Source organism: Westerdykella ornata (genome assembly GCF_010094085.1).
Source record: "Westerdykella ornata strain CBS 379.55 unplaced genomic scaffold EI97scaffold_11, whole genome shotgun sequence".
Lineage (NCBI taxonomy): Eukaryota > Fungi > Ascomycota > Dothideomycetes > Pleosporales > Sporormiaceae > Westerdykella > Westerdykella ornata.
Genome location: NW_022986861.1, coordinates 545,075 through 559,621, shown reverse-complemented (window position 1 = coordinate 559,621; position 14,547 = coordinate 545,075). Strand labels below are relative to the sequence as shown.

The 14,547-nt window shown below is 50.8% G+C and overlaps 4 protein-coding genes across 4 annotated transcripts; 2 read left to right on the top strand and 2 right to left on the bottom strand.

Annotated features, from left to right (window-relative positions):
• Nucleotides 1-3,380: 3,380 nt before the first annotated feature.
• On the bottom strand, nucleotides 3,381-5,439 carry EI97DRAFT_52969 (MT-A70-domain-containing protein). Its single transcript, XM_033802883.1, has one exon. The coding sequence runs from the start codon at nucleotides 5,184-5,186 to the stop codon at nucleotides 3,786-3,788; it is 1,401 nt and encodes a 466-aa protein (XP_033653770.1). The 5' UTR covers nucleotides 5,187-5,439; the 3' UTR covers nucleotides 3,381-3,785.
• A 276-nt stretch (nucleotides 5,440-5,715) lies between these two features.
• Nucleotides 5,716-6,925, top strand: EI97DRAFT_377504 (mitochondrial carrier protein-like protein LEU5; the record flags this gene model as incomplete). Its single annotated transcript, XM_033795617.1, has 2 exons — nucleotides 5,716-5,919; nucleotides 5,981-6,925. The coding sequence occupies 2 exons, from the start codon at nucleotides 5,716-5,718 to the stop codon at nucleotides 6,923-6,925; spliced, it is 1,149 nt and encodes a 382-aa protein (XP_033653769.1).
• A 247-nt stretch (nucleotides 6,926-7,172) lies between these two features.
• EI97DRAFT_419138 (uncharacterized protein) lies at nucleotides 7,173-9,816 on the bottom strand. Its single transcript, XM_033796982.1, has 2 exons — nucleotides 9,263-9,816; nucleotides 7,173-9,206 (listed from the first exon to the last, which is right to left on the bottom strand). The coding sequence occupies exons 1-2, from the start codon at nucleotides 9,499-9,501 to the stop codon at nucleotides 7,634-7,636; spliced, it is 1,812 nt and encodes a 603-aa protein (XP_033653768.1). The 5' UTR covers nucleotides 9,502-9,816; the 3' UTR covers nucleotides 7,173-7,633.
• A 2,137-nt stretch (nucleotides 9,817-11,953) lies between these two features.
• On the top strand, nucleotides 11,954-13,999 carry EI97DRAFT_494288 (Metallo-dependent phosphatase). Its single transcript, XM_033802384.1, has 5 exons — nucleotides 11,954-12,423; nucleotides 12,542-13,019; nucleotides 13,066-13,429; nucleotides 13,477-13,542; nucleotides 13,590-13,999. The coding sequence occupies exons 1-5, from the start codon at nucleotides 12,267-12,269 to the stop codon at nucleotides 13,779-13,781; spliced, it is 1,257 nt and encodes a 418-aa protein (XP_033653767.1). The 5' UTR covers nucleotides 11,954-12,266; the 3' UTR covers nucleotides 13,782-13,999.
• The last annotated feature ends 548 nt before the right edge of the window (nucleotides 14,000-14,547 follow it).

The window sequence follows — 14,547 nt, the reverse complement described above, 5'->3', positions numbered from 1 at the left end:
TATTCCGAAATGGGTGCAGCATCTCGATCAAACAACCGGCAAAAAAAGCGTCGCTATACTACAGTACGGGCGTAGACCCGTACAGTAGACGACAAATGTGGTGAGAAAACCTTTCAGTCCCGTAGATGCTCCCTCATGCTCTACATTGCGCGTGTTGTACTCCGTATGCCATCCTTTGGTAAGGCTGAGTAGTCGGTGGCTTGTTGAACATCCGTCGGGCGATAATGATGAAAGCGCGAACTCATCTGTATGCGGTCAGCACATCCGCCCGCAGCGCATGGCATGCCCGACCGTTTACAAATGTTCCCAACATAGCCGCTGCTGTGAATGTCCTTCTAAATTGAGCCGGCGTGTTATGTCCACGTTTCCCAGATGAGCAACCCTGCAAATGCTCAGCACTTCCAGGTTCGGGAAGTTGGGGCAGGTACCCAGTTGTATACATAGAAGCACGCATCGCCTGGAGGTTTCTTGGTGTCAAGAACGAAAACTCTCGGAAGGTTTCACGGCTTGAGTATAGGTGTTGGATTAAGCTTTTAAGGTTTTTGTCCACGTTTCGCTCTGGGAAGGAGCGTGGTGTTTGCGGCAGGGGGAGCATTTCTTTCACTCCTACCCTACGAGAGTCTGCAGCATGGCACACGGAAACTCCTCCTTTACACGAGAAAAATGTATTTTCATCCAGCCCTACCGAGTTCGTACCATAATAACCATCTCGCCTCAATCCAGATTCCCGGTCGGACCGTTGGCGATCCTGGAAGATCTTCTTCAGCCTGTGCTCTTTTTATGTTTCCCCGGATTGCGCTCGTGTCCATCACGACAGGGGAATATAGCCTTTAGAACACACGAAGAACACATTCCCTGCAACCCAGCCGGAACTCTAATTAAATAACATCCCTTCATAAATGATAGCGTGTGCCTCAATTGGCTTCATCCTTGACGGATGGAAGATTTTTCTCCTTCCAGATTGGCCGTCCGCGTTGATTTATTGAGTTATCAATATTGAGATACTCTGGGGTACAGTACCCTGAGACTCATCAACTGCCGCCCAACAGCGGACTCCCGTGCTCGGACCGAGAAATATTTTAAACGGCAAAGGTGTAGTATATCCGCATTCAGTACGACCTTCTGTCCTTGAACATCTTGTAACTGCACAGGTCAGATCTCCTACTACACTTTCGCCGAAGCGGATACTTGCACCCGCACATTCGTTCCAAAAGGCATCCGGCCCGTTTCCTGCCCATGAATTGGATATAGATTTGGCCCCTCGTGAGGTCCTTCCCTGAAGGGTCTCGCAGCGGCATTCATCGCCGAAAGCATACTGCTTCCCCAGATTCGAATTTTTGGTGGAACTAGTAGCTTGAGACGTATGTGACCACGGTTTCATAGCTGGACTACGCCACGGCTCTGTCCGCGGCACACGATCGCGACGATTGAACGGAAAGGTACAGCTTCTAGGAACTCAGTGCTCACAATGCAACCCTAGAGAAGGCATGTGCATACTGTGATATATGTTGAAGACGGCGAGGCGGGAACGGAAGCCATTTCCATCCACTACACCCTCTCTGGTTCGCTAACCTGGCGCCTTGGCTTACCTCAACGACTTCTTCCCACATAGTCGCGTTGAGGTTTTGGCCGTTTAAAGTCGGAATTGACGCCGCTGTTTCCTCTTTTCCTGTCATATGCCTAGGAATGGGATAGAAACGCTAGTTCAACCGCGGAAGCTATCGCCCCCCTACTGCATCATATCTCGATCTGAGTACAATAGCCCAGTGATGTACTGTCTTGGCTGAGTTCAGACTGTAGGCGCTTTACTGTGTATGCTTCGAAGTCCCAGTCGAGACGTTGTTCTTGTTCCGGCACGTCTAACCTACCTACTATCTTGTACTAGAAAAGGCCAGGACCGTGGCGGGATGTACTCCAAGCCATTGCATCATTTCGGCTGCGAGTACTCAGTAACCCAGAGTAGACTACTAGCGTAGATCCGAATTGACGTCGCTCAACTACGGATAGCTCCCTTACTCCTGCACACTGGCGTCTACAACGGGATCTGTAAGTACGCGTAAGCCATTTGTCACCAGCTGATCCTGATCCTTTACGCTGCCCAGGACGCCGAGGTACCTGCAAAGACAACCCCGCAGATTCCCTCCAGCTCCTCCATACTCCGCGATACTCCGGATTCTCCCCTCAATGCCGAATCTCTTCCCCCACCTGTCACAGGAAACCGGACTTCGGCTCCGCCACATGCTAAAACACATCTCCAACCCAAACCAGCCACTCGGGTTAGCATTGTGGTGGCACAGAATCAGGATTCCTCATCCATCCGCACTTCCTCAACACCAACAAACGTCGCCTCCGGACTTCGGCCTCCTCAACCGGTGGGCAGCCGTGGTTTTCCGAATATCAGCGTCCATGTTTCTCGGCGCGCGTGAAGCCGGAGTAGACGTGGTACAGAAACAGGATTTGGATACCTACAGTCCACATACGGTGGCACTTTGTCCCACCCCGACGCATGCACAGCACACCCACACCTGGATGGACGCCATAGATCGGAGTCATAGATCTTGGTGATGCAACGTTGTACACCTTGCTCCTCGTGACTAACAGGGCATTTTTGCAGCCCAGCGCATTGCGAGCGGCTCTCACCCGTCACCGCCGACGGCAGCGATCCCTCTTCTGAACTGGGAAGCTGAGGAGAGAGAAGACACAGTAATATGACTGTACGACGTAGGGGCACAGTCAGACTTATCATCGTCGCAGTCATATTCTTTATATTATGATAGCAATGCTATGGCATCGCCGAAGGGAGCGTCGCACAGTGGTCAGCGACTGACAGCCTGGGGATTGAAGGTTCCGTGGTCGAACGGCGGTGAAGATTTGCTGAGTTGTCTGCTGCCGGCGATTGATATCTAGCGCAGGTATGTGTGTACGGAGTATGCGGTATGCGCTTTGCAACAGCCTTGTTGCGCTGACCTGTCATCCTCGGGATGCACGTAGTCCAGGATTGCGGGGCTCTGCTGGCTGCTGTGAGACATTTGATGGAGATTCTAAATACAATGCCGAAGAGGTCTGCAAGAGCGCACAAAGGGCGGTCTACAACTAGTCTATGCTAGCTGTTTTTGGGTTTCGATAGAGTCACTTGGGAGTCAACATGGGCAGAGTTTTGGGGGTGAGCTTTGGGGAGAGGCCCCCCACGAAGAGGACCAGTGAAGATGGCATGTGACTATGTTGGGCATCGATATGTTCATAAGCATTCCGAAGCTTGGAACTGTGGACGTCTTCCCAAGCCAAGACCATTCTGAAATTAAGGCATCTATAACTGTGTACACAGTAGGTGGGTGCACCGAAAGACCATGTGAAAGGTATCGATGGGTCCAGCCTCGTTGATCTCCACGACCCCACGTCCCATGGTAGGCCACTGGCCCCACTCCATCGCGCCCCAAAAGTGGACCTTTCAGTTCCTCCACAGTCCCTGCATGAAGTTCATCCCGTGATGCCCCATTTTTCCCTCGGGCCATAGCAACTCGGTATGTCGCAAGTGAGAAAATCCGCCCCAAGAAATTATGTCTCATGCCGGAAATAATCACAGAACCCCCAAAACGTGACTTTATTGTAGTTCCTCCTGTTCCGTGGTAGGGGGTAGGTTCCAAGGCCACACGACATCGGGATATGTAGAGCAGTTGAAGGATGGTCACCGTCGGGCGTCCAAGTGATGAATGCGCGGCCTCCATCTGGTTGTGGCTACCAAGTGGGTACTACGTACTTGAAGCAGTAGAGCGCCACACCAAAGGTTACGTATATGGAGAGGGACTTCGAGCACCCGGCGCCCATGGAGCCCAATACTCTTCCCAATTGAATTTGAGTACTTCGTTGCCCCAGGAAGTCCAGCCAGCAACCAGATATCGAGCAAAGATCTCCAGTGCACAGTAGTCCGGTCCGGGCATGAATGGCTCAATCAACTCTTTCAAGCATGGCTTCCGTGAGTGAATATCCGGAACGGCCGCAATCACCCGTCTCTTGATCTCAGGTGCGGCTGTCATTGTCGTCCAGGAATTGGGAGCTGCTCTGCCAAGGAGTAGTACCTCATACGGTTTTCTCCACTCGCTGCCTAGACTGAACATTGGCTCTCCCTTGATTGTGGTTTTGATCCAGATCCACTCCTCAATTAGGCCTACGTTCCACTGCTCGAAGAGGCCGCCCGGGCCAAGCACATGATCTCGAAGGGATTGTTTGTTGGTGACCCAGATGCCGACCAGGCCGTTGTGTTCAATATAGTTGTCAATGTCCATAGACATGAGCATCTTCTTCATATATGGCATCCCTCCAACTTGCTCATAGTTGCCTTTGCGCTTGACAGAACCGCTCGGCCACGGTGGATCCAGCAGAATGAAATCGAAGTGACGCGGCAGAACATATTCGGCGGTCAATTCGCGGAACGATGCACGGAACGCATCCGAATGGGTAGAGTCGCTCAAGAATAGACTCGAACGTGATGGCACAATAAATCTGTATTTGGAGGCGGCGCTTAGGTGTGGTACGTTCTCGTAAACGGTTAGGTACACTGGGTAATTGTTCGCGTTATAGAACGAGGACTGCCACGGCTCCTTTTGTGCAACCTCCTCGCCAGCCTCTGGTTCTCCCGAATGTTTGTGTATCGGGCTGTATGACATCAACCATGGATGTGAAGTATTCTGGATCAGCGTTGCATCGGGTTCGGATATCGTGCCGAGCGTAGCCATCATCTTCTCGAGGTTGGACTGATTCGCTTCGCCCATGCTTTGGGCTGCGCTCCACTGTGTCAGCCGTGCGTCGAGCTCATCTTCTGGGTCGTCCACTTCCATGTCGGAATTCCTGCGCGTTGGTTCCTGGGCTACCAATGTGCGCGGGAGACACCAAGGTAGCGCGTTCACGTGCTCGTGGATACGAGAAAGCGCGCCCTCTATTATGCTCTTATATTCCTGATGCAAAGGACTGGAAGCATAAATTGAAAGCTTCTCCTTTGCCCTTTTGGTCTTCGGCTCATGGGGCAGATTATTGAAGGGTTCTTCAAGGGCCGGAGTAGACCGAATAATGGCATCAGGTCGGCCTTGAGCAATGGCAATGGATGCTGGGATATCTATGAGGGTGACGTCGCAGGTCTCGTTCTGGAACAATATGGCCGTCCTAGACGGCTTCTGAAGAGCGGAGGGCATCTTAGGAGAGGAAGATAGACTGGATAAAATTCTGGAAATGGAGGGAGAAAAGAAGAATACCGACCTCTTCTTCAACCTGTGGTGGTTGGTAGCCTACGTTCTTACTGCTCTCTCGGATGTTGAGGCTTTTGAGCAGTCTTTCTTTCAACTGACATTCATATGAGAAGGCCGTGGACTAGGACCTTCGAGAGGAACTGTTTAGTTCGACGATGAGCTGAGGATGGATTTTATTTCGGTGTCGTGAAGCTTTTACGGAGGGGTGTTCCAGGTTGGTCCCAGGGGCTCCGCTTTCCATCGGCGCCAAGATGTGGCTTCTTCCAGATCCTCGGCAACTAACGTCATTCTCCCTGCACCCACACGACCACACCGGCTTCACCACACGAGGCCATGATAGCATTACCACCTCTCACGACGACTTACCGCTCCACAATAGACCGTCCATGATCCGGCCAGAGAGCGCCGCAACCTCATACTGATTGGGATGTCCGAGAACATCCTCCGCCATGCCGCCCACGACGAGAGCCGTGACATGACCACGACCGCTGCGCAAAATCCACTGTTCCAGGCGCCTTCTATGGCAAGGAAACCGCCGGCGCCCTTATGTCCAACCGATCAGGAAGCCCTCGTGCCAGAGAAGCATGAATCTCCAGGTCAGAAGCCTACAAAGACAGATAAGCGGAGTGCGGAGTATCTCCTGAAAAGCGGATTGGCGGGGGGACTGGCGGGATGCGCAGTATGGACCCTTTTCCCCACGTCTTTCTCTACCAATGCGCTGACGATATGTCTCCTTCCAGGCGAAAACGGTTGTAGGCCCTCTCGATCGTGTGAAAATCCTCTTTCAGACCTCCAATCCCAATTTCGCAAAATATGCTGGAAAATGGACGGGCCTCCCCATTGCCATGCGCGATATCTACCAAACAAGTGGCATTCGAGGTCTTTTCCAGGGCCACTCTGCCACCCTTCTCCGCATATTTCCCTACGCAGGCATCAAATTTCTCGCATACGAACAGATCCGCGCCGTCGTCATTCCTACAAGATCACACGAGACGCCAGCTAGAAGATTCGTAAGCGGAAGTCTGGCAGGCATGTTCTCGGTTTTCTTCACCTATCCACTGGAAGTCATCCGGGTGCGATTAGCATTTGAAACCAGAAAAGGGGAACGAAACACGCTCCGCAGTATCTGCCGAAAAATCTACAACGAACACCCACCACCCGTAGCCCATCATCACCACAACCCCGTCAGTGCGGTCGTAGAAAAAGTTTCCCCGCAACATGGGCTTCCAAACTTCTTCCGGGGATTCACTCCAACGCTACTAGGCATGGTTCCTTACGCGGGCGCGAGTTTCCTGGCCCATGATACAGTCTCGGACCTCATGCGCCACCCCCTTTTAGCACCATATACCACTCTCCCCCACACGAAGCGCGAAGAGACCGCCACCTCGACGCATAAACCCGCACAACTGCGCTACTGGGCCGAACTGTCCACCGGCGGCTTCGCAGGCTTCGTATCCCAGACAGTATCTTACCCACTGGAAGTCGTCCGCAGACGCATGCAAGTAAGCGGTGTCGTAGGTGATGGCCATCGTCTCAGCTTACGCGAAGTGACGCGTCGGATCTATCTTGAAAGAGGCTGGAGAGGCTTCTTCGTCGGCCTGACGATTGGTTATATGAAAGTGATACCCATGGTGGCAGTTAGCTTCTACACCTACGAGAGGGGCAAATACTACCTCGGCATATAAGCTCTTGATGTTGGGAAAAGGGGAGCATCGCTGTTCGTTATATTTTTGGAGCAGTCCTGCATACTTGTTTGAGCGCAGTCGTTGATCCTAGCTAGCATTGGCGCTCATGTTGGATCGCTGCCCTAGACTGGTGGTTAGTAGTCTGTGGATTTCTTATGCATCTAGATCGGCGTTTAACTCAGGAGGTCGCAAGATTCGGCTAGCATATATCCATTCACGAATTCGTATTTGCATCAACATTCGGTCCATTCTTCTACCACGTACCAGGAGACCTCACTCAAGTGAATGCGGGGAAGAGAAAATGCCATATTAGGTTGCAAACCCATTTGAGTTTGACCGACTACACAATACCACATATCCATATTGGCTTTGAATGGCTCCCATAGCCCCGTCCATACAAAGGTGTCCGCAACCATCCTCCTTATCTCTACCCCTCAAAGCAAACTGCTCTCACCACCTTGCTTCATCATTGCATCCTACAATCCATTGATGTGCAGTTGCATCACCACGACCTCGGAACGGCCTCGTAAACGCCGAATCGGGCGGGCATCACATAGACACTATCAATTACGGGCTTCCTTTCGTATAAGTATGCCAGAGGATAAGAGTCCTTTGACAACGGTATTACCGAGGTCAACACTGTGATGCTGTGAGATAGTGTTCTTTCGGCGGCTCTCTCAGATTCTTGATCTACAGTCCACTGCTCGTTCAAGTCGTACCAGTTGACGGAGCAGCTGGGGTAGATGCATGTGCTGCTGGTGACGGAGCTCCTTCTACCGGCCCATGAGCTGAGCCCCTCGCTCCACCGCGGCCGCGCCCGCGTCCTGAGAAACCGCCACGGCCACGAGCTGGCCCAGGGGGAGGAGGAAGATGGGGAACTGGGTGAGGGCGATTGTTCCTCACGACCCTATCCTTCCTCTCCAGGACCTGGACTGCGCCCTGTGCTACCTTGACTGGGCTTGCTGCAATGGCTTTCTGGAGACCTTGTGGCTCGACGAAATCGACATAGGCAAACCCTTTGCGTTTATCGATTTCGACTTTTTCGATGGCGCCAAAAGCCTTGAATGCCTCTTCAATGAGCGCCTCGGTAATGCCCTGAGATGGATTGGCATGTTTCAAGAACGCCTGACGACCAGTTGGCGCAGGAGCCGCAGTAGTAGCCGGAGTCTTCGCGGGCGCTTGTGGACGTGGGGTAGGAGCAGCCTCACCCTTATTTTGGGGTTGAGACGGGGTGCTTCGCGAAGCAGCTGGCTCGGTCGGGGGAGAACGTGCTGCGGCGGGGCCTTTTGGAGGCGCCGGTGTGGTCGGCGTTTGCGGTTTCTTGAGGATGGTAGGGGCAGGCGCCGGAGCTGTCTTAGTCTGTTGCTTTGAATCTCCATTTGCCGTCTTATTTGGTTTCTCCCCGACGTTGCCCTTGCCAGCCCGTCGCTCGGCTCGAGAGTTCTTCTTCGGAGAGGCAGCAATAGCCTTCTCGGGACTGGACACCGGGGGTGGAACAGCAGGTACCTTGCCAGCTTTCTGCTTGTCCGCTGGCATGCTCTCGTTGGGCGTGGTAGTAGCAGGTGCGGCGGTAGTGGCGGTGGCTTCCGCCTTTCCGCCTCGTCGGCGCGCAGGGCCAGGAGCAAGGCCTAAATCGCGGGATACAATAGATTTTGCGATGCTGGCGTTTCCACGCTTTCGTTCGGGAGTCTGAGCCGGAGCAGCCTTCTCAGCCGCAGCATCTTTACTTGCAGCTGCTTCCTTGAGAACTTTGACCGCCTCCTTCGCTGCTTTGTCGGCCTTGGCGGCTTTTCGTCCCTTTTCAGTGGTGCTGGATGGGGTTTCCTTGCTACTCTTGCTAAGAATCTTCTTATCCGCCTTATCCCCGTCGTCCTTCGGCTCACCACGTCCATGCTTTCCTTTTGCCTGCGGCTTCTCCTTATTTGCTTTCTTTTCCCGCAAAGCTTCAATCAGAGGAGTGGTAGTGACCTTGTTTTCTTTCTGGGTGTCTCCCTCTGGAACTGCAGGCTTGGTGATGGGGTTTGTCAAGCTCTCCAAGAAATCTTTGAACTCTTGATCCTGGTCAATGGTACCTTGTCGGCTATCATGTTTACGTCGGTTTCCAGGCACGCGGTTGTATGGTGCGTATTCGAGGGCGGGTGGGCCGATGAGGGCGCTGTCTTGGGAACTTCTGGCGGCGTCATTGAAGGAACTCTGCCGAACGACCTCATTGAGCGCCAGGACGAGTGGGGATGCAACGACACGGATATACGCTCTAGCGGGACGGGAAGGCTTGGCTGGGCTGGTAGGATGTCAGTCGATGTTTGTCATATGTGATGTCAGGCCAGCGGAACATACTCCTTAGAAACCTTGCCGTTGATGTACTCGAACCAATCCACTTTGCCCGCTCCAACCTTCCACTCGTCCCCCAAAATCTTCTCAAACTCGGTCTTCGTCAAGCCAGGCGGCAGTCTTCGGAGAACTAGCTTGAGACGTGGCTGCGCTGCCCTGGGACCACGGGGAGTTGACGTGTTGGTCGCATTCTTCTGTAGAACGCTGGCTGGCAGAACGCCGTTGATGCCAGGCTGAGGCGCCATCAAGTATATAGTGATTTCACCGTCCAAAGGGTGGTCTAGCTGCAGTTGTGACTCTCGAATGAATCAGAAGGGCTTATGGGTGGGTGGGTGAGGTTGAGCGGCGGAAACGGAGAGTTCGGGACATGGGGAGGGAGGTGAGCGGGGGCGGGGCCGATAAATAGTGCTCTCGATCTGGGCGAAAGTGAAGATTCGGCGAAGCAGGAGGGAATGTCGTCGGGGTTTCCAAGGGTGGTACCTGACTGTGGGAATAGTATGCGTGTTGGCAGGCGCAGGCAGAGGATGCGGAAGCTATGGAAGCTAGCCTCGGGTTTGGAGATGTTGCGTTCGAACTTTCACCGCCCGCGGCAGAACATCTGTTAGAGTCATAAATCGAGATAGTTCTTGGCGCATTTGCTTATTTTTCTCTCCCTCACCTAGATTACTATAGGAACCCTAACCACCTAGGAATCGCGCTAAATACGCCTAAAATACGTCTATATAGTTACTAGAATAATAGAATTTAAAGCTGTAGGTTATTCCTAAATAGGAAACCTGTAATACTAATGGCAGTAGCAGTGGCAAAATGTACCACGCCTACGGAGTAGCTCTCCTACTATCTATTTTACACCCGCCTATTACCTCTAAACCTTCTATCCGTAGAATAACTACATGTATGTGCTTAAATATATGCTAATTGCTTTAGTTAGGGTAGCTATATTAGAGAATAGCTAATAGAGAGAGCTGCTCTATAGTTTTAGTGTACAGGATCTTAGCTAACCTCTGCAAATACAGCAGTGTTTAGAAACCTTTTAATAGTCCTAATTAGAAACCTCTTAGACGGCTACCTAAGCTTACTAAGGATAATAAGGAGGCATTGTTTAAGCAGCTTATATAATCTAGATAGATGTATTAGGATAAGATAGCTTATTAGCTACTCATAGAGTATAGAGTTTAAGTCTTATAGAAGACAGTTTCTTGCTTCTTGCAGTAGCATAAATAGAGCCCTTAGACCCTACACTTATATTTAATTAACTACAACAAGGAGCTTTAGGAGGCCTATTGCAATTATATAAGAAACTATGCTGCAGAAGATATAGTCTTCCTAGATAAAAGTATCTTTAATAAGAAGACTAACTAGAGGCATAAGGCCTACACGTTAATTAGTAAGTAGTAAATGTTACGACCTAAGCAAGAGCTAACCCTGATGAAGCCCCACCTGACTAGGTGTGCTCTCACTCAAGTGAAGACAACCACAGAGCACTCGGCATCACCCAAGGAACACAGACCAATGGGGTCACGTGATCATGTATGGTGCTCTCTATGCTCTCCATGATCTCAGAGAGCAAGCAGAGCAGCGAGAGCATGATATGCAGGATGCTCTCAGTGATCTCGATGATCTCACAGAGCAGTGAGATCAAGCAGAGCAACCTTGTGTATATAACAGTAGATGATGAGCTCTTACAGCTCTTCATGTTCAATTTCAAGTCAAGTACTTCTTAGTATACTTGGTTTTCAATCTGATATCCTTTTCGGAAGAATACCACTTACCGTCTTGATATCAACCCTACTGTGCAAGGAACCCTATCGTTCATTCCCGAGAACCAACCAAGATCCCTAGAGGATATACCATTATCTGTGGAACCTTTACAGTAAATAACTATAGATTGCTTATCTGCTATCTGCTTACTCTTCTATAGGCTATAAGGCTAGATATACATAGTCTATTAACTGTAGCAAAACTTAGGCTATTCTTTCTATATATATTATTAATAGCTATCTACCCTATATAGCAATAAAACAAGGGTATTTTAACAAGGAGGAGTTTCTTAACTAGGTCTAGAAGCATCTAATTCTAGCTCTCTACAACTACTACAGTGTTTAGCTAGCAGTTACTGTACTAGATAATATCTCTATCTATACAGATCCTAAGATTATGCACATCCTTAAGGATGCTAGTTATATTGTTAGATATCTACTGCCATACTTACCTAACTATAACCTAATTAAGCTAACGTTTAGCATGCTTAAGGCCTAGATCTAGAGGAATTATATATATATAAAAAGTAGATTCTCTAATCTTAGGAAGTTTCTAGAGGCTGCCCTGTAGGAAAGTAGATGTAATATGTTCGCGAGGAAGCACTTTACATACGCAGCTAGCAGATTGTATTTATCTTAAGAGCAGTTAGATTAGGCTAGGGAGGAACTGCGGGAACTGTTTTAAGACTAGCCTTACTATCTGTATTACGGTTTTCCTATTTAGGAAGAATCTACGGCTTGAAATCCTATTATTCTACGCAGTATTTAAGCTTTTCAGCACGATTCCTAGGTAGTTAGGGTTCCTATAGTAATTTAGGTGAGAGGGGGAAATTTACGCGAATGCGCTAAGAACTATCTCGATTTATGACTCTAACAGATCCTCCCCAATGGGGCTAGCGCGGCGAACAACCCCTCGACCAGCTGGGCAAGTGGTGATGTTGGATGCTGCCGCCAGACGCCGCCAGCGGCTGTACTACAAGTCCATGTACTCGATCCGCAAATCCTTCCAGCCCATCCTGCCCTCGACCACTCTTTCACTGCTGAAGACACCATAATCCGAGCATCCACGACTTTCCCCGCCTCTCCCTGCACCCGCGACAGATGATACCGCAGGAATACTCGACGTCACCGCACAAGCGTTAATCCGCACGCCGTCACACGACCGTCCAATTAAACCATACGGCCACTTGGCCAGCGCATAGCTATTCATACTTTCATACAGCATCCATCCAGCTTCTACCGTCTCAGCCATGGTAAAAGACAGCGACGTTCCACAGCCAGGGCCGGCGCGCTTGTCGAAAGGTGCAGGCCCCGATGAATGGTTAGAACAGGCGAAACAATGCAAATATCTACCGGAGGCGGACATGAAGCGCCTTTGCGAGATTGTAAAGGAGTGCTTAATGGAAGGTACACGGTTTCATATCCATTCTAACCTAACCCCCGCACGTGCAACACGGACTCCGGTTCAATAACCTTGAAGACCGTTCTGGTTATCGAGGCATCGTAAGCTGATACCTTTGTACAGAGTCGAATATCCAACCTGTTCGCACCCCGGTAACCGTATGTGGTGATATACATGGGCAATTCTACGATCTGCTCGAACTGTTTCGCGTCGCGGGTGGCATGCCTGGCGAGACACCAGTGGTTCCTAAGCTCCCACCCACGATAAACCCTGCCGACATTGAGCCCCCTACTTCCATTACCGATCCCAAGGCGAAGCGGAAAATGAAGAGGAGGTATCAGTCCGATCCTAACTACACCGGCCCTGCGAGTCCTAACGAAGGCGAAGAGGACGAGGAAGAGGAGGAAGAACAACGGGGTCGGAGTCGGAGTATAACTGGCCGGCAAAGTATGGAGGACGAATCTGAGACGGGACTTGCCAAACTAAATGTTGCAGGTTCTGGTGGTAACGGCCAACAGAATTACATATTCCTGGGAGATTTCGTAGACCGTGGCTACTTCAGTCTGGAAACCTTCACATTGCTAATGTGCTTAAAGGCAAAGTACGTGACCCGCTTGCCTGGGATGAGCCAGTTCTGACAACCCTAGATATCCAGACCGTGTCACCCTGGTGCGAGGTAACCATGAATCCCGCCAAATTACTCAGGTTTACGGGTTCTACGAAGAATGCCAGACCAAGTATGGCAACGCATCGGTTTGGAAAGCCTGTTGCCAAGTGTTCGACTTCCTTGCCTTGGCCGCCATTGTGGACGGGAAGGTACTCTGCGTCCACGGTGGTCTAAGTCCGGAAATCAGAACCTTAGATCAAATTCGAGTCGTTGCAAGAGCTCAGGAGATTCCGCACGAGGGTGCTTTTTGTGATCTGGTCTGGAGCGATCCTGAAGATGTGGATACGTGGGCTGTGTCTCCGCGGGGCGCCGGTTGGCTTTTCGGAGACAAAGTGGCCTCGGAGGTACTGTGATCATGTCTCCGTTTTGACGGTGTGCTAACTCTGTCAAGTTCAACCATGTCAATGGATTGCAACTCATTGCTCGTGCCCATCAACTTGTCAATGAAGGCTACAAGGTAGGTATCACAACGCGAAGATACAGACACCCACTCATTCTCCATAGTACCATTTCAAAGACAAGGACGTCGTCACTGTCTGGTCGGCGCCCAACTACTGCTACCGCTGCGGGAATGTCGCTTCCATCATGAACCTGGGAGAGGACCTGAACCCCAGTTTCCAGATCTTCAGCGCCGTCCCAGATCATCGCCGGGCTGTTCCCCCAGGAAGGGGAGGACGCAGCGAATACTTTCTATAATCTTGTGCATACGCAGTTCTGGCATTTGAGGTTAGATGTTGAATGTCACGGTGAATAGACGCGGAGGCCCCGGCCGATTGACGCTTTCGCGTTGTATGCTTCTACATAACTCTGCGGGCGGCTCGAGGGGCCAATTTTCAAAGAGGCAGGGTACGTCATCTCCTCATTGCATGTAGTTCGGCGACTTAGAATACCCGGGGTCTTGTGAATTCTGCATATCGTTTTATATGAGGCTGGATGTTTGGCTTGTGACGTGCGCTTTGAGTTCGACCTTCCACCAAGACCCGCAGCCACTACCGACTACCGACCGACATGCCAACCATATTAGGCAAGATTGGATAACGCACGGGCGCACACCAGACCCCGCAATTTTGCTCTTCCAAGGTTCAAGCGCGGTCTTCCTCGAGAGATAAATCAACGATTATGAGCAGAAGATTTTATTTTGACATATAAACAATTAAAAATAAAATCTTTACACCTGTAATGGGTCTCCATCAGAAGGTGCACCGTAATCCATACGATCATCTCCTCTTGCATAGCCCCCGCTGAGAGCCCAGTTCGAGTCCGGTGGTGTCCGATTTCCCACTCATTTAGGTAACTAATGATGCTGGGCGGACCTAAGCAATGAATACTACTGTCGAGGGAAGCAATTCTGCAGACGCGTATTCACCATTGGGCGGCGGCGCTGGAATACTCTTGCGGGGGTTGGAGGTGGTTATATGGGCTGGTGTATCGACTGATATTTTTGCTTTCCTTTTTGCTTCGA

Coding starts and splice junctions, on each gene's coding strand:
- EI97DRAFT_52969 (XM_033802883.1), bottom strand. CDS start 5,186: ATGCCCTCCGCTCTTCAGAAGCCGTCTAGGACGGCCATATTGTTCCAG.
- EI97DRAFT_494288 (XM_033802384.1), top strand. CDS start 12,267: ATGGTAAAAGACAGCGACGTTCCACAGCCAGGGCCGGCGCGCTTGTCG. Junction 12,424..12,541: donor AAAGGAGTGCTTAATGGAAG/GTACACGGTTTC, acceptor ACCTTTGTACAG/AGTCGAATATCCAACCTGTT. Junction 13,020..13,065: donor CTAATGTGCTTAAAGGCAAA/GTACGTGACCCG, acceptor TGACAACCCTAG/ATATCCAGACCGTGTCACCC.
- EI97DRAFT_419138 (XM_033796982.1), bottom strand. CDS start 9,501: ATGGCGCCTCAGCCTGGCATCAACGGCGTTCTGCCAGCCAGCGTTCTA. Junction 9,207..9,262: donor AACGGCAAGGTTTCTAAGGA/GTATGTTCCGCT, acceptor ACATCCTACCAG/CCCAGCCAAGCCTTCCCGTC.